Here is a 23,141-nt window from a genome sequence, read left to right on the forward strand (position 1 = left end):
AGGTGGCTGTGGGTGTTCTCCTCCACATTTTGGGAAGAATGGATACAACATAGGGACTATCTCTGACTTGGTGAGAACGCATTGAAGCTTTTATCAATAGTATAGATACATCGATATGCCCCATTTAAGTTCACTTCTTACTTCTTAATTTAAAACTAACAAGTAATTGTTCTTTCTTAGCAAGTGTTTGACTCTCTATTCACCTACCTCACATGTGCAGGAAAAAAGAACACAGAACTCAAATTTAGTCCACATAACCAAGTAATGCTTAAAAGGATCACAATTGATGAGACAAGAACAGAAACAATATGGAAAGTAGAGGCTGTAAAAGAACAATTACCTCCAGAGAAGTAATCTTGGCGGAAGGTAACGAGATCGTTTCCCTAACTGAAACAGACGAATTTGATAAATAAAACTAAGCATTTGAATAGCAAAATGAAAGGTCATCAAACAACGACCTTACTTGACCAGGATCTGTTTAACAAGGTCATCAAACTGTTCATTGAAGTTCCAAATGCTACTTACAGTTAACAAGTGCTCCATAGGTGAGTAATTTTGGCATAGTTCCTCATGAAACATCCTTATATCATGAAATAAGTCGAGGTTAGGGAAGGGCTCTAGTTCCTGAAGTAACACACGCAGTAATTAGTATGGCCAAATGAGTAGTGCACAGTCTACTCGGGCACTACGATGGTCCAAACTGTTCAGGTAATAAGGATACCAGAAATTCATACTTTAATGTACTCGTGTAGAGATGGATCAGAGTCCAAGGTGAGTTGGCAGAGCAGTGACAGAACTTGAGATGATGTAGCAGCTGACAGTTTGGAACTAGACTCAGAAGGAACGCAACACATTACCAACTTGGAGATTAAGAACTGTACAGAAGAAATAGCATAAGGTTAAACACAATTGAAGAATAAGGTGTAAATAATATAGATAAGTAGTAAAATAAGAGCCTCAGCGACATCAACCTGAAGCTGTTCACCTAAGACAATAGCAGTTCCCTCCAATTGCTTGATTTTGAATACTTTTAGCAATGAAGAAATCATTCGGCAACACTGGTCCAGCAAAGCATCAAGGTCCAAGCATTGACCAATCAAGTTGAGGAGATAACTGGAAAAAAAAAATGTCAGATGCAAGATCCTCTTTATCATGAAATAAATGTTTTATGCAAATCAAGCAAATGTAGCACCACCTATGCAATGCAGGGAATCACACAACTAAAGCATACAAACACCACCTCAGATCAACCATGTGTTGTATATAAAATTGAGGACAAACAAAAGCTCAGACAACTGCACTCAGTCTATACTGAAAATGCATCAACATGATCTAATTCAAAATACAAAACAATTGTAAGTTTGAATAGATTCCTAACATTGACGATCCATATGTCTCAAAATAAATGAGCAGCTATATTGGACAAAACATAAAAAGCAAAGGGAAATGTTCAATATCAACATTTGAAATTCCAATCTAACACAAGAAGAAAATTACAAGGCTATTGCATTTCTCAGATGGCCTTTCTCAGTCAGCCTGTGCACAACTAACAAGAGAAACGAATATGTCCTCACCATGAAATACTGTCCCCCTAAGCAGAGGCGTAATCCTCCATTTTTTAATTTTAATTTTTGATCAGGTAAATGGTTTCATCTATCACAAGGCGAATTAAACTTACCTGGCCGTACTAGGAACTGTAACTCGATGCCCTAATACATCAATAAGTACTTCAACCCCAGCAAGCCTGTAAGATTTGTGCCTGAAATGACCAGCTGCAGAAACTTTGTAATGCATCTCTACTATAAACTGCACAGCAATATGAAATATTTAGAAACTTCCCACTAGTAGTTATTAGGTAAGACGTATAGCCAAACAAAAATTTCAAAGAAGAACTATATATGCGCATGCAGTACCGTAAATACTCGATCTGGTCGGAAGATGTTAATCTTGTCAATAAGGCCAATATTTTGACAAGAGGCGTCTCTACAAGAAAGCAGTAAAAGAAAATTTAGAGAAAACATGCCAACAACAACATAATTTTAAAAAATGACCAAGAGAAGATACAGCACATCTCCAAAAATCCATCCACAACTGTCTTAATTGCACGTGCAATTGTCTCCTTGGAGAATAAAGGTAGAACAGGGTCTTCAGCTGTTGAAGCAAGAGAGAAAATAGTATTGACGATTGAAACCTACATAAAAATATGGTGGAATTATTTAGATAAAACTTGGGAAAGAAGATTGATTTTTCATGTGAAAGTGGGGTAACATTGACATAAAAAATGAAACACTCATATCACATTATTGCACCAAACACTACTCTCCATAGGAACCACTGCTATGCAGATAAACAGGTGTTATTCCAAACTTATGCAATTAGATGTGATGTTCATGTAAGCATTTCTCTATAGAATCAGACATTTTTTTAGCAACTTCCTCACATAGTACACACCTCATTTCAGATAAATCAAAATGTCAACTCGAATGTATGTGAAGGAGAGTCATACCATGTGCGTCTTTATAAGTTTGTCTCTTTCAGTTTCAGATATTTTAGCAATATCCAGAATTGAACTTTCAAGTACAGCTGATCCCTTCTCCCAACCAGCCTTCTTACTGCAATGTAATGCAATACAAACAGAGAAAATATCAACAAAGTGATTCTTAATCATTTCAGCAAGAGGCTCACAAGCAACCTGCAAATGATGAAAATGTAGAAATTTCAGGTATGGCACAGAACAGTGACTAAAATCTGAGAATATACAACAGAGTAAGCATGGAACTTGATAGTATAAGCACCAAGAATACTAGAGAAATCATATATGACTAACTTAAAATTGTAACTGAAGGAAAAATGACAAAACGAAACTCCAACCTTCGCAATCCAATTCATGTTGGAGATGTCACCATGCAAGAGTAAAGATGGAAGAAGCCAACGGCAGCAGGAATGAATGAAATTGATAGGCTCTACATTGAAGACAAACAGATCCCTTGCCTGACGTGACGTATAGTTAATGTGTTAGCTATTCGGGTGGCAACAGATTGTTGATAATGAGCTGGATTAGAAAGAACCTACACATTACCTCAAGAAGAGAAGCTAAACTTACACCAGTAGAAACCCAACTAAAGAGGATCGACACCATAAGTTCTTCCATATACTGCAAACAATCAAGATTGTGCCAGCAAGAAAAATGATTTAAGGACCAAGCAAGTTGACAATCTCACACTTTTTGATCACGTATTTATAAGGCTGATTGCTACGCTCTTTAACCAACATAAACAAAGACTATAAGAGATTTATTCATACCTTTGACCTAGAAGTATACTTTAACTCCCTTGATAGATTATCAAGGGCAGCAATAACAAGTCTCCTGAAAAGAGGATAATATAAGAAACAAGTGATCTCCCAGAAAAACATGATCAAGTAATGACTTTTGAGTACCTTAAACAAGGGTTAATAGCAGCAATAACGCATACCATAAAAACAGCCTGCAAAACAACAAATTAGACAGGTATAACCTCATAAAGTCAAAAAAACTAATCTTGGGTGAAGAGATCTACATGTGCTCTCTAATAATTTCAGCAAATTAATGTCACTGTAAAAGAATCCCCATAAACAAATCAGATGTAAATCATATTCATCCAGTCAAAGTGTCAGCTGAGTAACAACGAAGTGTTTAACCAAAAAAACAAAGTAGAGTGAATTGGATTTCAGCATGATGGAAACACATTCTAGATTAAGTGATGGAAACGCATGCTAAATTCGAATATCTTAAAGTTAGCAAAATCATGACACTCAACTTTTATAAATTGGACCTTATTACCTCTTACCAACAGCAACCAAATATAGGGAAAAGGTTCACACAAAGACCATTCTTTAAATTGGGAAAATATAACTCTTTCAGTAATCAACCTAGTAGCCCTTTAGAATGTTAGCATATCTTCCTCGGTAAGAGATGCTCAAATTTTTTAGCCAAAAAAATGAAAATTATCAAGTAAAACCCCTCCTTGAATACCTCCAATTCAATCTTATCACTGTGCAGTGCAAGGTGAGCTAGGGTTACAATTGTTGTTTCCAATATGATACGAGGCTGAGGACCAGCAGCTAAAACTTCCTTCGCCATCACCAGTTTATCTCTGGAGCAAGTCACAAGCTTTGTGCCAAAATTTGAACTGAAACAGAAAATTTCAGGTGAATAATTGAAATGTTAAACAATCAAAACTTAAATGCTAACGGAAGAGAGAAAAAAAGTTAACCAATTGTGAAAGACAACGGTATGAAGAAAAATAAACCTAAAAACTGGAACTGCATAAAAGATGTAGTGGATGTTTTCCAGGTAAATGCTCACACAATGCAACTCCAAATTGACAAAATTATAAGAGGCAAAATAGGATGAAAGATGCTGGTAAGGGAAATTGCTAAGGTAAATTAAAATGATCAAGAATTACCAGTTTAAAAACGAAACAAAAAAATAAAACTGTCCCAACCACTTCTCTTATACCCTTTTCATTCATTGAAATTTTGCTCATTCCTTCTTCTAATTTCACAAATTTCAGACCTCAACATCACCTCCATTACACTTGTAAAGGTATACAATAGTGTGTAAGGGTTTCTGGAATATCATCTCAATATCACCGCCACACATTGTCTTAAAGTTTTTGATTGGATGCTCATTCTTTTATTACGTACATGACATTAGAGCCAAACTTTTGTAAACCAGTTTTTCCACTAGTAAGGCCATTAATACAACTAATCTCTCTCAAGGCATCTCTCTCAACTCAAACCTGAATCACCAACTTCGCTTCAAGCCCACTTCTACCCTTACTATCTCAACACTGAACCCCATCTCAGACTCTTGAGCTGCTCTCTACACCAGTCCCACTCTCAATCCTATTGAGCTCTCTCAAATATTAAGCTTATTAACCAAAAAAGAACTAGACTAAACTTTTCTCCAAAATTTTATTGGTAATGTTCCTTCTCTAATTCCATAGACCCATTTAGACATTACAAAACTAATTGAAATGAAATTTATCAAATCAAGAGCAAAGGACAATCACTATTTTTTTATGACCGACAGATCCGTCTAGGGCCGACCATTTGGGCCAACTGCATCCTTCGATTCGGGGATGATGGGATCACCATTCTACCCTTCTCCACTTAAGTACCAGAGTTAGCTCGCTTGACGTAGGGATCGAACATGTGATCTAAGACACAAATCTCTCTACCTTTGTCAATTGAGCTAATCCCTGGAGAAAATAAAGGAAGATCACTATTTCAACAAACAAAAGAAGACAAATTACAGTAGAACTACCAAAATCATTGTAACACTCACAATCTGCATGCATTTTCTTTAAATGTAAGCAGATGTTCTTGCCTCAACAAAATGGTATGGCTCTTTAAAGGGGTAGATGGAATAGTTTGTAGATTCTCCATGCAACGATTATAAGCAGTGTCTTATTTCCATTTAGAAGCATAAAAAAAAAAATTGGGGTTCATGTTTTACTCCAACCACAGTTACATACTCGGGTACTTAATTTAAGTAGAGAAGACTTATAACACGCCCTAAGTTAGAAAAGCTAATCAATGCATACTCGAGTATTTGTCTTATTAAACTTTTGATAAAAAAAATTATGACTATTGTCTTCGTTCAACTTTTGAGCAACTTTCAAAGAATTCTAAATAACAATATAATTGACTGTGATAAACTAATAACCATGCTATTTCACTTGAGATTTATATGGATGGTTATTTCTGGCCAAGCAGTTAGTTTTTGACATACTTAAAAAGGTAATAATGCATTAAAAAGAAAAAGAAAACTAAGCATCGTACCATATGTCCTGGAACAGTTCAAAATGGCCATCCCAAGTTTGGAAAAGCACACCAACCCGTTGAGCAAAGCATAACCTAACTCGATAATCTGGATCGCGAAGCATCAGCAACAGCTTCTCAATCATGGACTGCTCAAATTTGAAGCAGGTGTCATGAAAGAAAATGATCGTTGTGTAGATCAGAAATTTAAATGAAACTAGACAAAAAGGAAAAGTGATCTCATTTCAATCTTTCTTTATCAAGATTTTAGAAGGTGATACCTGACCAGTTTGAGGATCCACTAAAATGAAATTACAAATGCAATCAATAAGCTTAGTCCGTCCAACCCAATCAAAGAGGTCACTGTCTGCAATTTTGTTCACCAAGTCTCCAAGAGAAATCAAGCCCTACAACCCCATTTCACAGGACATGCAAATTGAGAAAGTTATGTTAGGAACAAGAAAAGTGATTCTATTTGTCAAGAAAGGAGAGAAGTAACAACACCAAGGTAAACAGCTTTCCACCCGATTAAAAAAGAATACTACTAAAACATCAAGTGAATAAGGCACTAAGCTGCATCACAGATCTAGCAGTGATCTTAACCATTGGACCATAAAAGAGAAATCATGCCCTACAACCCCATTTCACAGGACATGCAAATTAAGAAAGATCTGTTAGGAACAAGAAAAGAGATTATATTGTTCAAGAAAGGAGAGAACACCAAGGAAAACAGTTTTCCACCCAATAAAGAAAAGAATAATACTAAGGCATTAAGCTGCATCACAGATCTAGTAGTGATGTTAGTAGAAATATATACCTTCGTACCATAAAAGAGCAAATAATTCAGAAGAACGAGAAAGAAGTACAAAAAATAACAACAATTTTTGTCCTGAGAAAGTTCTGGCAGGTTATCTTTGATATGCTCTTCAATTCATGCCAACCGATGTTTAAATTGCATTGTATGGAGCAGTGTTCTTCATCTTTTTTTCTTACTGGTACATCTCATACATGGGATTGTCTTTTCTTCTACTTTTATAAGGGAAAGAAATTTGCAATTTTAACTTTAAATTACTGTAAGAAGCCCAACACTTCTAAGCAAAGAGTATGACACAGAAAATCCAGTCTATAATGATTTAATAAGAGCTGTATCATTCCACTTTTATCGGATGTCCCCGAATGGAGAGATTAATGGGAAACAATTAGTAAGATGTCTTAAGTAAGCTTCTCTCAAGGAGAGACTAGGTCCGCAACACAGTAATCTGTTAAAGCATTGATTAATTTATCATGTCACTAACTAACTATAAGAATCTTAGGGAACTTAAAAGCAATCTAACAGTGTAACAGACTAGTTTTAACCGATTGTAAGTTTGTCAACTATCTGCTACAGAGGTCTTAGTGAACTATCTTCCTATCAATGACATCCGGATTTACCATTTCATTTTATCCTATGGAATTTTACTCAATACGAATACACAATTATTCAGAATGGAGGTTTGATGTACTAAACGATCTGAAAAAGACATGAAACAATAAAAGCATACAACAGGAGAAGCATTACCAGTGTACACTGCGAGAAAGAACTCCAAGATCCATGTTATATAAATGGAATGTCCTTTAGAACACATAGCATGACTTAACTAAAACTACGTTTGGCACAATGTAATATGCAGATAAAATCTAAGATACACCAATTATACCTCTTCAGACAATTTTTCCCGTGAAGACAGAGTCCTCTTTGGGTACTTCACAACACCATCACAGGATAAGAGACTCTCCAACAAACTGCAGATGGCAGCTAGCACATTCAGAGACTGGACCTTGAGATTTGCCTGTATGTCTAGGAAATCATTTAAGGATGTAATCTGTAGAGAGAAGAAGAATTAAGTAATTATCAGAGTTTTCAGAGCATAAATAGTTTGTAGTAACTAAGACGAACAAACCAAAGAGCCTTATTACCAAATTTAAGAACTTTCTGCTGGAAGACCAATGAGGATGTTGACAAAGGCTGTGTATGATTAATTCCAAGACCTAATAAGAAATCAAAAGTCAGCAAGATATTCATCAACAAATGCAATATCATCAGGAAACAATTCCAGATAATTCCAGTAGGGTTACCCTTGGATCACTTTCTTTCTCCATGAGCTCAAACATGACATCCCATGTATGAGATGGTAAAGCTGAAAAGAGTTTTGTGATGATTGATATGACTTCAATTCTCTGATTTACAGATGAAACCAATATATCGGCAGTAGCTTTTCCCCCAATGTTCACAGAGTCGGTATCTTTAGAACCAATGTTCACATCCAACTCCATGTCTATGATAATACTAGTACGGCAATTTACTGGATGAGAAGCATGACTAGAACCAGATGCAGAAGAGCCAAGGTCACCCTTATTTGAATGAATATTACTTCCACTACTTGAGGATCCTTCATACAGTTTAGCAAGAACCTTCAGAAGCCTCTCCACAGATTGGATTATTGCAGTTAGTATGTCTATGTTGTTGCCGGCTTGCATTTCATTAAACAATGGGGAGCATAGAAAACTTTCGAAGGACACACGAATGGTACCAATTGTGTCAAATATTGACCTTGAACCCAACAAACCACAAACAAGGTCGTCATAACTCTTCTCTAAGATACAAGCAGCTCGATCCAACAACTTCGACACGTATTGACTCAGAGTGGCAAGGCAAGGCACAATTTCTTCTCCTACCCTAAGAGTGAAACAGCACATGAAGGGTAACACAAACAGAAAGAATAGGCATTCCATTGCAAGCAGGAGATGAAACTTAAAAGCAGAAGGCAAAAAGAGAATGGCAAAATCAGTCAATGCCGATGATATGCCGGTATGGAAAAATGTATTCACGTCATTATCAGAGACAATTATTAAGACTAAGACTGAGTCTTGCAAACATTAAAGAGAAAAGGACAAACCTTGTACTATATGAACAATACATGATGTTTGATAAAATAGCACATAGGAAGATGACATCAGATAGAAGCATCCTTTCATGTTCTTCATCTTTAATAATTTCAAGAATGTGATTTTCGACTTCATGACAAAGTGGATCTCTGATCTGTCGGGGTAAACGTAAGCTTTGGCAACAAGGTGGTTGAACGTCCTGAAACCAGTTAAAAGTCGATTGAGATGAAGACTTTGACCACAAAGAGAAGAAAACACAACAAAAGAGTGTAACACCTCCAGAACAGATTCCTGGCCAATCCTTGCAAGAACTTCAACAGAGCATTCAAATAAATCACGCACACTTTCATGTGTGTGATCCTCGACCTACAACAATAGGTATTTCAGCATCTTAGTCAACTTAACAGTATTCATGAAAGAGATAAGCATAAGCATAAAGTTATCCAGAAACAACAATATATACCTTCACATCATTCACAGTTTCAGGAACGTAGTGTGATGGGGGTAGTCCTTTATCTAGCAATGGTGTACCACCAGTACAGAGAGCATAAACAGCTGTTGGCAATACAGCAACCAGATGTTTATTCAACATTGAACATTCCTACATGTGAAAGCACCACACCACCATTAACCGAAATACATTGTGCTTTTACTGAGAACATGCAACATCATTGTGCAATATTTTCTTTAGACTCTTAGAGCAATATCTTGAGTGGATTGACTTCAGATTGGAAGGAGAGGATCCTGGAATTTCTAGTACACTTGATTTTGAGAAAGCGTATTATCATGTAACTTGGGCTTTCTGGAGTTTACTATGAGAGAGAAGGGTTTTGTCACCAAGTGGAAAGCATGATCAATTTTTGCATGTTTTCAGTCAGGTTCCAGAGGTTGATAAATGGCTAACCAACAAAATTCCCTACCAATAAAGGGGTTTTACCCATGTTTTTTAATCTGTTTTGAGCACGAGGACAAAGATGTAGAAGGAAGTCACGAGAAGAACCCAAGTGAAAAGCACCAGAGCATGGGCAACAGATACATCAAAGCAGGATACTGATTTGGTTCCAACAATTCAGACAGCAGAAGATAATCTCAAAAGCAGTGAATCACCACAGAGGGAGAAGTGTTATAAGGTCTCAACCTTATACAGATTGCTTGAAGCAAGGTGGGTTCTCTTCCTCCACATATTCGGAACTACCCCTGGGCACTAGCTATAAAGAAAGCACAGCATGGATCCCAGTGCTACAGATATTAAAACAAGAAAGTAGTTCTCTTGCATAGGAAGAAACAGCTCTAACCTAAAGCAGATTCTCCAGTTCCCTACTTATATTTACATATCTGCTCAACTTCCCAGCTAGTTTGGCAGATATAAACGAACATTTTCAGAGGAATTTTCCATTAGATGAAAGTGAACAAAACATCATCCCATGGAGAAAAGGAAGTTAACTCTTCAACTAAGGGTGGTATTCTGTGTGTGAGATATATGACTGATTAATTGGGATTTCTTGGGGAAAGGTTCTGGGTAGAGGAAGAGATGTTGTAGAGGAGTTCTTTTTTTGGTAGAGATCAGTGGGTAAAAATCAGATTAGAAGTGGGTTGTGGAGAATCATGAAATACCATTATTGCATCTTCCATGTCCTTCGCATTTTCAGTCACCATCGTCGGCCGAAATCAGGTAACAGATAATTACACTTATGAGGGTGCTTTGAAGGGAAAGGAACTGATGCATCCGGATGGGAGAATATGATCTTGCACAGATTAGGAACTCTCTTCTTTTTTTTTTGTTAAATGTTGGTGCATCCACAAGATCCCCATTGGTATAGATGATTAGTTGTCTTTTCTAAAGACTGGAGAACTATAATTTTTTGTAGGTTCCTTGCCATTGGTATACTACTTGTATACAAGGTTTCATTACCCTAAAAACATCAATAAATTACTACTTTTCCAAAAAAAAGATTGATAACCATACATCAATATATTACTAACAAACCTTCCAGAAAGGAAAAGCTAAAACAGCTCTCAAAAGATTTTGCCTCAAATATAAAGTGTCTCTAAGATCACCCTACAGAAAAAAGAAGAAAAGAAGAAAAGAAGAAATTATTTTAAAAGACAGGAACAAAAGAAGATATGTAAGCTAGTTAATTTCCCTAACGCATCACCAAAGCACAATAATGCAGCACTATACAAATCATCTATCATGGAAAAAAATCAATACAAATTGTCAGAATGTTAAATGTTAGAGTCAACACATGTGAAGAATGATTTGCCAACAAATATGCACACCTATTTATAGGAGTTGCATACAAGACACTATCACATTTGACCAATGTCAGACTATAAAAAAAGTATATCAACTTAACATGTCAAAAATTCTAACTCTTTAACATTTTGATACTAACACTTAACACTCTTAATTCATCAAAAAAAAAAACTTAATACTCTTAACACACTAGATCTTTTCAATCAAGTTGTTACATACATCAATTACTTTCTGTATTTTACTTTCAAATTGGTTGAGAGTATGGGTGTAGCATCTCTATGCTCTTGGACAATCCTCACCCTCTTGAGTTGGTTTCTCGGGTTGAGCTAGGCCAAAGGTCCATTTTCTCAACATAACTTCAGAATAAGACCCGCCCCTAAGGTTGAGTTATTCAATGTTGGCCCACAAGTTATATTATCTACACTTGAGATGTCTAACCCTTTAAAGACCCACATTGGTTGAGCATAAGGGTTGTAATTTCTTCTTTACATTATCTTGGACAGTTCTAAACTCTTGAGGTACTTGCTGGAGTTGAGCTAGGTTAAAGGTCCATTTTCATAACATGGGAATGCATCTCTCATGTGATGGAAGAGTGTAAAGTGTATCTCAAGGATCACAAACATAAGAGGCATTTCACATGTTGGATATGGTTGTCATGTTTCCATAACATGGAAATGTATCTCTCATGTGATGGAAGAGTGTGGAGTGCATCTCAAGGATCACAAACATAAGAGGTATTTCACATGTTGGATATTGTTGTCATGTGTCCATATGGATTCTCCGAGCCATCTCTCTCAAAAATCAAGGAGAGATTTTCTTGAAGCACTTGCCAACTTTGAAGGAGAGATCATCAGGATTCTTCGTGCCATCTCCCTCAAGAATCAAAAATTCCTGAACATAAATCTCCTAGACTTATTACCTTAAAAATCTCCTAGACTTATTTGCAATACTAGAAGCATTTGGGAGTTTCGCTTAATCTAAGGGTAAACTTTCAGAAATTTCTTTCTAAATTCGTTACGGTTAACAGAATATTGCCAAAAAATGATGACCATTCTGCCAAAACCCCTCCCGCACTAGGTCAAGGAATAATAACCCATTCAAAGCTTATCCCTCTGAATATTAATCTTTGATAAATGGCCTATGGCATAAAGGGAAGCTCGGTGCACAAAGCATTCCACGTTCACGTAGAGTCTGGGGAAGGGCCGCACCCCAAGGGATGTGATGTATACAGTCTACCCTAGTGCAAGCATTAGTGGCTGCTTCCACGGCTCAAACCTGTGACCTATAGCCTATAGGTCACACGGACCCAACTTTACCATTGCTCCAAGGCTCCCCTTCAAAATGGCCTATGGTATATACTATATATAATAAAAAATCAACAATTTAAAAGATAAATGGACCTCTTAACATGATCTATCCAACTCAGGCTTTCATAATCTCTTCAGCATATCTAGAAGTGCTCTACATTCCATATAGCTATAGGAGATACCCAAAAATTCCAAAAACTTACTTTGATACCAGAATGCAGTGATTAGAAACAAGAAATAGAAGATGAGCATCCGGCAAAGCAATTTAGCGATGGTACTTGAAAGTTCCCGGAGACACTTCTAAATTCAAAGAAGACAAGCTACTGGATACCCTACAAAATCAATCTGACAAAAGCTAAATTCCGATGGTACTTGAAATTTATTCAAGCCTCAAAGATGCTACATCAATCACCTTCACCTTAGAACAAAGCCTGTCCTAGCGCCATTTTTTTTGTTCTTCACTAGCCAAAATAAATCAGAAGTCCGAGAGTACCGAACTTTATTTCAGTGTAGGTTCAGCAGGGTAAATATGCTAGCTTAGCTTAAATCCAAGCAATGATGTAAAAGTACAAAAACTGTACTCCCTGCTTAGGACAGAGAAGATCTCTAAAATCTATGAGCACTAAATCTCCGATGAGTAGGACTTTTAGATCAATTGTGTTTCATCGTGGCTGTTTTCATTTATTTAGCCTAATATGAAAGGCTTCCTAGGATAACGAAAATCTGGTATTCCATATAACAAGTCGTCTTTCACTTGATTGGATTAGTATTAAAAGGTTTCTGCAGATATATCAAATTCTTGATGTGTGTTTTTTTTACAAGGAACAGATAAATTATTTTTTTGTCATCTACACTTCCCCATTAGATGATTCGTCTTTCAGAAGTTTCATCTGCAATATAGCTTTTGCCTTGTATAAAATCCTTCATTCTAATTAACAAAAGTATAATAAAATCCTCGGTGTTATATTGTCAGAAAATATAAAATCTGTGGTGATGATATAATAAATAAACTGATTTTTTGAGATGTTGACTTTTCAAATAAGCAGCCATCATTGTATGACTTTTTTGAGAATATAAAACTAGTAAAGATGGAATAGCAGCTTTCCTTTTTCTCCGAGTCCCAGTGAGAAAACAGCAACTCTTAGATGCACTCTGAAGAGTGGATAAAGAAAAGAAAACATTTACAAAATGACAGTAATCCAGGGACGAAAAGATCTATCTGCAGAGCTAAGACATTATCTTACTGCATCCACCCAAAGAGCAAGATGAATGATCTCAAGAATTGTGTTTACCACCATGCCTTAATCAAACGCTTAGGATGTAAGTTCTTTCCTAACCTTTGTTAGTAAACCATAAGAGGACAATAAAACAAAATCAGAATTGAACTTATTAGAGGAGCACGTACTTGGTAGCCTTTCCTTGAAAAGTAACATGAAATGAAGCACAAAACAGATCTGAAAATCAAAGTGGAAAGATGAGGAGATGTCAAAATCAATGCAGATGTAAAAGAGTAACAAGTAAAATATCTCAGGTCAAAAGTTTCACAAGTGATCAAACTACTTCAAAACATTAACATAGAATAATCATATAATCTCCAAGGACATAAATTCTGAGAGTCTAGTCCATTGAATACTATGGAAACAAGAAAGTTTTTTTTGATATGGTAAATAAATTTCATCAAAAGAATGCACAGAGCCCGTATACAAGAGATATAAAAAAAAGTAGAAAACCTACAAAAAGAGATGGTTTTTTTACGAAAGATGCTCAACATTCAATACAACAAGGAACCTCGTTGGTGCACCAAAAAGAAATAAGGAATCTTCAATACAACAGGCTCATATACTAATTCGCATGTAATTATATATTAAGAATATATTACTTACATGGATGGCACGCGTTTAAGTAATCGAAGATCCCACAACTCTTGGGGCACAAGATATGCATTTGTTGTATCCTAAAAGAAATAACGAAGCAAAGACATTGATGTACTGATATAGCTACATACTACAAGAGGAAGACCTCCAAAATACTCCAACAGAAATAAGTAGAGAAAATATCACAATTTCTGCAAAAAAATATAGTGCTCACATTGAGTATTAAGTTTCTAAGCAGCATTAATGCAGCATCCACCTGCACATACACGGAAACAAGAAAGTAAACAAGTAGCCTAATAACTTGTCTTACACATAAGAAACTCTGAAAAGTCACTTGCCAAGAAAATACTGCTTGCAGACAAAAAACAACAAATATAGTTTTGAACAAAAACATTTCACTTGCTTTGTTTTTGTCCCACCAGTTGTTCAGACTGAGATATGTTCAAGACAGTCTGTTCTGATACCTGTTACTTGCATCACTTTTTTTCTTTTTATTTGTTGGGAACTAGCATCCCAATCACACCACGTTTTCAGTTCAATTTTTCTTAAACAAAACTTTGAAGGTTCATGAATGAAACATGTATTCATAATTGAAGTACTTTTGGAGAAAAACATCACATAAGGTAAGGTCCTCTAAGCAATTAAGTTTTGAAAATGAAATGCATATCAGGATGAACCAAAAAAATTTACCTTCATCGTAGTTAGGACGTACTCTTTTATGAGAAGCTTTTGATGAGGAAAGAGGTTGTCATTGCATATCAATTGATTTGGATCCCTAAGGTACCACATAAGGTGTGTGTTTTCATTTACTTAGCAGCAAGGGGACGGATCTTGATGGCTGAGAATCTGGGGAAGAGGAAGGTTACTTATGTTAGATGATGCTTTATGAGCAACGGTTCACATGAGGATGTTGATAATCTCCTTCTGCATTGTCAGGTAGCTTCAAGACAATTGTGGAACTTCTGAGATGATTTAGAGTTGAGTGGGTATGTGAAAACTATCTTTAGCTGGAAGTATTGTACATGGAATATTGCTCGGCTTGCACTTATGTGGATCGTATGGAGAGAAATAAATCGGCAAGTTGTGAGGGTGTAGAGATGAATTTTTCTACAATTGAGGAGTAGTCTCTTATCCTTACAGGTTTTTGGTGCGCCCCTGAAGTTCCTGGGCATTGTTCGTAGAAAACCATATCTTGTATATGAGCTTTTTGGGCCCAATTGATAATAAAGTTTTATTAAATTATCAAGAATATATGATTCTGTACTCTTTCAGACATTTTCAAACAAACATTAATCAGTTACTTTTGGAGAAACCTTGTTAGCTGGTAATCTTGAAGAGACAAAAGAGAGACTATATGAAATAATCAGCAAATAGGAGAAAAACTCACTGCTTTAATAACATCTAGGCAACAAAAGTTTAAGAACATATACTCATCCTGACATAAGTATCCTAAAACTATAGTGATACTGCTGGAGTCAACAAAGGCAGACAACCGATATCTAAATAGCCAAGGCAGAATCATTTGAATTCTGTTTGTTTGTTTTTTCAATTACAAATCACCTGCAGAGTTTGAGTAGGATATCTGACATCCAGAGAAAAAATCCAGATAATAAAAGCACATTCAGATTTAAAGTACTTAGAACTGGTATTTAAGACTTAGAAGTCCTCGCAAATTAAACATCATAATTATTATGTGACTGCAACTGTATTAATCGTTCAGAGTAAAGGGCAAACGGAACTAATTGACTTTTAGTAATTGAAGTAAAATGATGTTCATGACTGCTTTCATTAAAAGATCCTTCCAATAGGAGAGTAAGCATACAAGGCAAAAGGATGAGAAGTCCTGCCTTAAAAAACAAACAAAGAACAAGCTTCATCAAACAAAAACAAAAAAGCTGACTGTCACTGACTAAGAACGAGTAAATAGGGTTATCCAAGACCTGTCATAGGTCAGTTTCAAGAATTCTTGATTCATTATCCAATTTAAACCGTGACCACAACGTGATGGCTTTATCCTATTAAACTAACTTTGTATTCACTTCTAAAAATCATTATATTGTTTATCACCTTAACATTACATAACATGTAAATTGAATTAAGTCCTTCATACTAATTGCAAGCAGAATGTTTAGCAAACAATGGGATGCAAAAAGCATGAGATACTAGATGGAGTTAATTTACTTTCCCATGATACCTTTCAAGTTATAAATCCCAGTATCTACTAACTATCCTACGCATGGGGCTTCAATCACATTTCCTTATTGGAAAAAATATATTTGAGTAAAGATGAATTGGAAAAGTGAGCCAGTATTTAGTAGCACACTACAAGTATTATATAACAGCTTGATACTAGATAAAGAAAAAGGATTCCATCTTCAGAAGATCAATAAAGTAAAACTTACAACCGACGTAAAAGGACTGAATGTGGGCAGACCACCAATAACACAGTTCCATATCGTATGCCAACCTGTTTCAACCTGCAAATACAGTCAAGATCTAAATTTGGCGACCATATTCGAAAGAATTAAACCAAAAAACAAATAGATGATTTTCATCGGTAGTCTCTATGAAATTGTTGCCAGGGACCACCAATCCCCAAGTGACCTATTAAAAAAAGACTAACAGTTGCACACAAATATGCGCTTAAAATCATCTTAACGAGCTAAAACTATTTCAAGGACAAAACTCCGAACATTTAACAAATGAGAGCAAGCTAATTGGTCTACTTAAGTTAAGTCTATCACGTCTGGTCAAAATACCCCGTTCAAAGTTCCCAATTATCATTCATAGGCAGCAAGGTTAGAAAGATCACTTCATCAAATTTGAATTAAGAAAAAACACTTTTCTATCTTTGCACCATTAATTGTGTTCTATTTTCCCTGATTTTAGGTTTCAGATTTTATAGCTTTTTCGAATTATGAACACACAAGTACAAGAAAGAAGGAACAACTCAAATATGAAAATGAGTCAAATATTCAAATAACAATCTTATCTAGCTATAAGAAAACAAAAAGTTCTCTACATTTAACAGCAAAAGATCAAACAGGTCCATGAGATTACTTGAGAAGGAGAACATCAAAGTGCCAAAACTAGAATATGTCAATTTGGAAAGATCAGATAATTACCCCACTCAATGTGGAAGACAACTCGGATGAAGTTTGCAGTGCTGGAACAGGAAATAGCAGCATCAAAGAAAGTCCTTGAAGACTCCTAGATAGGTTGAGAGTAGATTTGAGAAGAAGATGTGAAAAAATGAAACAAATTACCCCTATATATTAGCATACTAATGCAGAATCTTATGCAACAGTATCATCCAAGTTAGAAATCACCAACAGTAAATAGAAGTAACACAAACAGTGGTAATATATAATAGAAGACTAGTCAGCACCACATGTACAGTGCAATGGAATAAAGCTAATATATCGTCAAAAATCAGGCAGAACACACCTCAATGTCCACAGGAGACCTACATAACTATGCTCCATGTTTGCATCATTTATTATCCTGAAAAGAAAACAAAGATTGTCAGAACCACAGTTTATACCGACTCATGTATTGGATTGAAAAGCAAAGAGTTCTAAAAAGGAGGTAGCCAGGAAAAATTGCTACATGCTCTTGCAGGACAGTAGATCAAGGCATCCGCAACATGGACCAGAAAACTAACCTTTCAAAATTTGCACATATACCTTCAAACCAATAGATCAACAGATCCTTCTTTAAGCGATCATAATAATTGTGGATGAGGTAACAGAAAACTGCATGCCTGTTACCCAAACATACAGAGTGAATAACTTTACAAATTGAAGGAATTTCTCAAGAATTAAGTTGATCGTGATGCCAACCAATTGCATACATATTTATAGCAGACAGGCCAATTGGAGTACCCATGACCTCAAAATTTGATTCTACCAAACATGTTTGAATGGCCTAGCATAAATACTTTGGGCAGTGCTCAAGAGTCAAGAGGGTTCAAAAAAACAAGTACATAACAAGAATAATAAACTTTACTCCCCTTATCAATGTGAAGGCTCTTTCAACAATTGTACTTTTCTTCTCTCTACCCACCACCTCAGCATGAGAGGAAAAAATGGACAGACCACAACCAAAAGTTTATGGAAATTATGAAGTATTTTTATTTATTTTTTAACATTGGAAATTATGAAGTATTTGAAAGTCTTTCTACAAAATTTCATGAGGAAATACCAGAATAGATGTCAGATAATATGTACACATAAATAGATAATGCATATAAACAACAGATAAAAGACTTAAAAGAGGAAAAATCAGAAGGTATGTGTTGCTAATAAACTTGTCTCATTAAATGCTCTTCAGTAACAGATATGATGAATCATGGAACAAAGAAATAACTTTCTACTTTAATTATTTAACTTTCAATACACCACAAAAACTCATGCAGCAACTACAGGAAGGCCTCCTTCCAAATACTACAGTTGCAAATTTACAATAGCGATACTTACGTCACTATATATTTAGCTAGAGGCAAAGACTAGGAACAACACGCAAGGAAACATACCATGGCCACTTTCCACCTGAGAGTCTTTCCCTTATTTGGACTACAACGTGTTCCCTTCTAATTCGTTTCTCAGATGACGATGCTATAGGTGTGTTAACACATGCCTGATAACCATAATCACGAAGTTAGTAGGCAATCCTATTTACCTCTAGTGCTTACAGCTATTAAGAATTGATAATAAAATATATTCCTGCTTAAGTTGACAAAAAAATGTGCATTAGATCCGCAAGCAAGGAATCTGATATAGAGATGTCAACCTTGCAAAAATCTATGATAATACCAAATTTATAGAAGTACCAAGAGATATCCGACTCAATTTCACAGGAGATAAGATTGAGGGAACAGTTAAAAGTTCACAGTGAACATCATCATCTGATCAAAACTTTGAAACAAAAATAATTTAACAAACAACTACCCGGCAAAAGACAAGTGCTGCAAGCTCCATAAGACCGCATTGAGAGCTTGTCAGGCTTCCACATTTGTCATCCCTAGTTGTGTCTTTCCTGTACAGAAGAACACATCATTAAGACATCTAGAGGAAAATCATAAATATGGCAACATGTCACAATGTAAATGAATGGAGCCCAGCTAAGTTATTGATACTCTACTCAATTATCATTTAAGATGATATGATGTGCAAGCCCATAACTCAAATAGAAGTTCATATATGAGGTCCTTCAGATTAGAGCTAATCTTAACATTAAACCAAAGGGGCTCATCCTTCATGCTCAAATTATAAAATAAAGGGAAAAAGGCAGGATATACCCCTCAACTTTGTCATTTAGAGCTGATATACTCCTCGTTATAAAAGTGGCTTATATATACCCTTATTGTTATACAAATGGCTAACATATACCCTTTTCCTCTAACGGAAGTAAAAAAATTAATTTTAATTTATTTTTTAAAATATTTTGGTAAAAAATATTATCTCATATGGGTATATTTAATCCTCCTCACGCATTTTTTTTTACTAGTTTCAATGACTAATTTAAATTTATTATTTTGATGGTCAAGTTTGTTAATTATGTTTCACTAATTTTCTTGTAAAATTTATTATAGATGACCCAATAATTTTTTCTAACACAAAAACTAAATTACAATATTGCCGGAAAAAATAGTCTTAAATTATAATATAGCCACAAAAAAAATAGTTTTTTATTTTTTTCTTTACACTAAGAAATGAAAGAAAAAAATAAAATAAGAATAAGAAACTCAAATAATGATAATCAAAGAAGTCAAAAAATAATTTAAGTATGAAAAAGATTAAAATATACCTTGAACTTTACTTTGTTAGAAAGATCATATATCGTACATGAATTTTTTTAAATTAAAAGTAAAAAATATAAATTTAAAACTAATTTTTTCACTTATGTTACATAGAGGGTATATGTGAGCTCATTTTGTAACAGTAGGGGTATATGTGAGTCGTTTGTATAACAATAAGGATATATATGAGCAGTGGTGGACCCAGGATTTTGGTTCAGAGGGTTCGGAAAAAAGTAAGCATGCTAATAGTGTTGACAAATTAACGAGTCGATTTAGATATAAACGGGTTAAATCATATATGAGTGAGCTTAAATTAAATAATTTTTATTAAAGTAAATATTTTTATTAAAAAGTTTATTGAGTATATAATAATATTTTACTTTGAATCCAATTTTTTTATTGAAATATTACTATGTATTAATTTAATATTTTAAAGAAACCCATAAATTTACAATATAAACCTATTTGAAAAGGTTTGACAAAGTCTTAACCCAAAAAAAAAAAGTTGTCAAAGAACACCTCCACCGAGATTCGATCTCGGCTAAAATGCATGGACCTAACCTACTTAACCGCTGCACTGTGTACTAATCTTGTGTTGAGGGAGTTCAACATTTAATATATATACATAAATCGTAAACTTCATCCTATACGTACAATATTATTTTCCAAGTGAGGTGAACCCCCTCGGCTCCATGTGGGTCCGCCCCTGTATATGAGCCACTTTCATAACGAGGGGCATATCAGCTCCAAATGACAAAGTTCAGGGGTATATCTGGCCCTTTTCACTAAAATAAATTGAACAAAAATAGGCATCCAAAATGAATGAAGAAGAGAAACAAATGACCATAACGAGTTGGTGAGTTTGCAGATTCAGATTGGTTGGTGAATTTGCAGAAACAGATTTTAGATGGAAATAATAGCAAAGAAAAAAGAAGAGGGACTTCAGGAGCTGAAGATGGAATGTGCTCTAGCTTTTGGTTACCACTTCACCTTTGTTGAAAAATATCAAATTTGAGGATGCTTGAAGATTTGAAGGAAAAGCTAGAGATGGAACAACAGAACGGAGGACCATTAGAAGAGAGTTAAGGCAAGATTGTGGATATTGGACAGTAGACTAAGGTGAGCCTTGGGTGAAACTTTAAGTGTCCAACATATACTTCCGAATAGAACATTTAAGGGGGGAAATGAAAAAGACAATTTTTTGTCCATAAATATTTGAAACCCAAGCATGTTTAGCATGTTCGCCAATCATCCGTGACTAAAACAGATCGATGACCTCAAGTTGAGCTTTCTACAAGGGCAGCTCGGTACAATTACACTACCCATATGGAACAGTACTAACCAGGGTAAATTGATGTTGCAACTGCTCATTTGATCTAATTCCTTCCCTAGTACATCCTGAAGTTGTTCTAACAAAGAGCTCCCATCAGCAAGATCTCTCATCAAATTTAGTTGTAGCCTTGCATAAAGAACAAGTGAATCCTATAAAAGAAGAGACGGGCATTAGAAATTTATGTCCGATGCATAGGTATAGGCATGAAGTACTGCATCTAATGAAATTGTACACCTTTAAGCCACGATCACGAGTTGTCATCCAACATCGGAAGACAAAATGCTGCAGAGCATCATGGATTTCCAGAGATTTAGAACCTAAATTTGGGCCATCCTTCAGCAAATATATGTTAATGCACTCGATTAACTTGCGTGAAATCTTCCCTTCATCCCTAAACCACAATAAGTAAAGAGATCAGTGGAATGTGGACCAATTTTAAAAAGAAAAAAAAATTACTAAGACCAGCAGTGGAAAAAATAGAGATAAAAAAACAAAAGGCATGAGGACCTGAATACCTCTCACCTTACATAAGAAAAAATTCCAATAAAACCCTTAACAATATCATCTTGAAGGGTATCAGGAAAATCTCCAGGGGGATTTTCAAGAAGAGAATGAAGTGTCATGATGCAGCGAAAGACCTCCTCTCTTGGATTTATTTGGCCATCACTTTTTTCTTGTAAGCTTGTTTCTACCTTTTCCATGTACAGAAGCACCAAACCTGCAGATTAACACATAAACTATAGTAAAAATGGAAAAAGAATGTCAGATTATAGGCACCTCTTTGCTTAACCAAAAAAAAGATATTTGCTTACTTACAACAGTAAACCCTCTTCCGCAAGTGAAAACGGTAAGTTCTCACTGCCAAAAGAAGCCGGAGAATAGTTCCATACTCGGATTGAAAACTAGGAGTATCCTTTAAGACATCCCAAACATGATTGAAAAGCATTTTTGCCACGGATAGAAGAGGCATATCTTTGCCTGCCAGACATAATAAACATACGAAACAATTTCATCATCTTTATAAAAAAAATGGAAATAATTTCATCATTTTGGTGCATGAATAATACCAAGAAAGATTTTTTTGCTTTTCTGGTGGTGGAAAACTTGAGAAGGAAGAGGATTACATATATTAGTTGGTGCTTCATGTGTAAACACTCATATCTTACTACATTGACAGGTAGCATCACGTCTCTAATGGAAGCTTTTAAGATTGTCAAGGATACAATGAACCATATTGGATACTATAAAGGATGCACTATTTAGTTGGGCCTTCTGAGGATGGAAGAACAGATGCCGGGGGTGAGATGTTTTCCCATTAGTATTTATGTGGATAGGATGTAGGGACAGAAATAGGAGAACTTTTGAACGGAAGATCTTCATCTTAATACATTTGAGGAATAGCCTCCAGCTTTCATGTCAATTTGGTGCACCCATGAGGTTCCTATATGTACAGAAAATTGGGTATCTTTTCGTAGATGAGCATATCTCTTAATAAATTCTCTTCTGTATACCTCTTGTATACGGGAGCTTTCCCATTTTCAACAAAATTACACTTCACTTGAAAAAATTAACATCACAAGACAATTGGGCGAGTCAAAAGGAGAATTTGGTGGTCAAGGTGGGAGAGGGTAACAAAATATTTTTTTGGAAGAACAAGTGGATTGGACAAGAGTGTCTAAACTCGGTCTTCCCCGATCTCTTTTCTTTTTGTACCAATCCTGAGGCTAAAATTGCTGAGATTTGGTCCCCTCATGGATGGAACCTCACCTTCAGGAGAAATCTAAATGATTGGGAAGCGGATAGAATTGCTGAACTGCTACTCAAATTAGGGGAATTCACG

At 35.5% G+C, this 23,141-nt stretch overlaps 1 protein-coding gene across 6 annotated transcripts in view; it reads right to left on the minus strand.

Annotated features, from left to right (window-relative positions):
* LOC102596182 (serine/threonine-protein kinase ATM) overlaps positions 1–23,141 on the minus strand; it is a 58,944-nt gene that overhangs the window by 33,317 nt on the left and 2,486 nt on the right. For 4 of the 6 annotated variants that reach the window (XM_015307372.1, XM_015307371.1, XM_015307369.1 and 1 more), the window contains 35 exons: positions 22,118–22,279; positions 21,824–22,019; positions 21,536–21,692; positions 21,311–21,450; positions 19,118–19,205; positions 18,703–18,806; positions 17,833–17,931; positions 17,616–17,672; positions 17,294–17,378; positions 16,571–16,645; positions 14,383–14,424; positions 14,178–14,248; positions 13,700–13,748; positions 10,718–10,789; positions 9,194–9,331; positions 9,007–9,096; positions 8,742–8,929; positions 7,921–8,521; positions 7,762–7,833; positions 7,503–7,667; positions 6,087–6,212; positions 5,827–5,954; positions 4,013–4,169; positions 3,439–3,485; positions 3,304–3,367; positions 3,080–3,154; positions 2,872–2,991; positions 2,507–2,692; positions 2,070–2,191; positions 1,914–1,983; positions 1,679–1,806; positions 972–1,113; positions 735–875; positions 526–624; positions 341–387 (listed from right to left, as the gene is read on the minus strand). In XM_015307372.1, the coding sequence (XP_015162858.1) occupies positions 341–387; positions 526–624; positions 735–875; positions 972–1,113; positions 1,679–1,806; positions 1,914–1,983; positions 2,070–2,191; positions 2,507–2,692; positions 2,872–2,991; positions 3,080–3,154; positions 3,304–3,367; positions 3,439–3,485; positions 4,013–4,169; positions 5,827–5,954; positions 6,087–6,212; positions 7,503–7,667; positions 7,762–7,833; positions 7,921–8,521; positions 8,742–8,929; positions 9,007–9,096; positions 9,194–9,331; positions 10,718–10,789; positions 13,700–13,748; positions 14,178–14,248; positions 14,383–14,424; positions 16,571–16,645; positions 17,294–17,378; positions 17,616–17,672; positions 17,833–17,931; positions 18,703–18,806; positions 19,118–19,205; positions 21,311–21,450; positions 21,536–21,692; positions 21,824–22,019; positions 22,118–22,279 (4,303 nt within the window). Of the gene's footprint in view, positions 1–340; positions 388–525; positions 625–734; positions 876–971; positions 1,114–1,678; positions 1,807–1,913; positions 1,984–2,069; positions 2,192–2,506; positions 2,693–2,871; positions 2,992–3,079; positions 3,155–3,303; positions 3,368–3,438; positions 3,486–4,012; positions 4,170–5,826; positions 5,955–6,086; positions 6,213–7,502; positions 7,668–7,761; positions 7,834–7,920; positions 8,522–8,741; positions 8,930–9,006; positions 9,097–9,193; positions 9,332–10,717; positions 10,790–13,699; positions 13,749–14,177; positions 14,249–14,382; positions 14,425–14,858; positions 16,517–16,570; positions 16,646–17,293; positions 17,379–17,615; positions 17,673–17,832; positions 17,932–18,702; positions 18,807–19,117; positions 19,206–21,310; positions 21,451–21,535; positions 21,693–21,823; positions 22,020–22,113; positions 22,280–23,141 lie in introns of those variants that run through there. The other 2 variants (XM_015307373.1, XM_015307374.1) reach the window with 2 other exon arrangements.

This window comes from Solanum tuberosum, unplaced genomic scaffold, assembly GCF_000226075.1.
Source record: "Solanum tuberosum cultivar DM 1-3 516 R44 unplaced genomic scaffold, SolTub_3.0 scf00055, whole genome shotgun sequence".
NCBI lineage: Eukaryota > Viridiplantae > Streptophyta > Magnoliopsida > Solanales > Solanaceae > Solanum > Solanum tuberosum.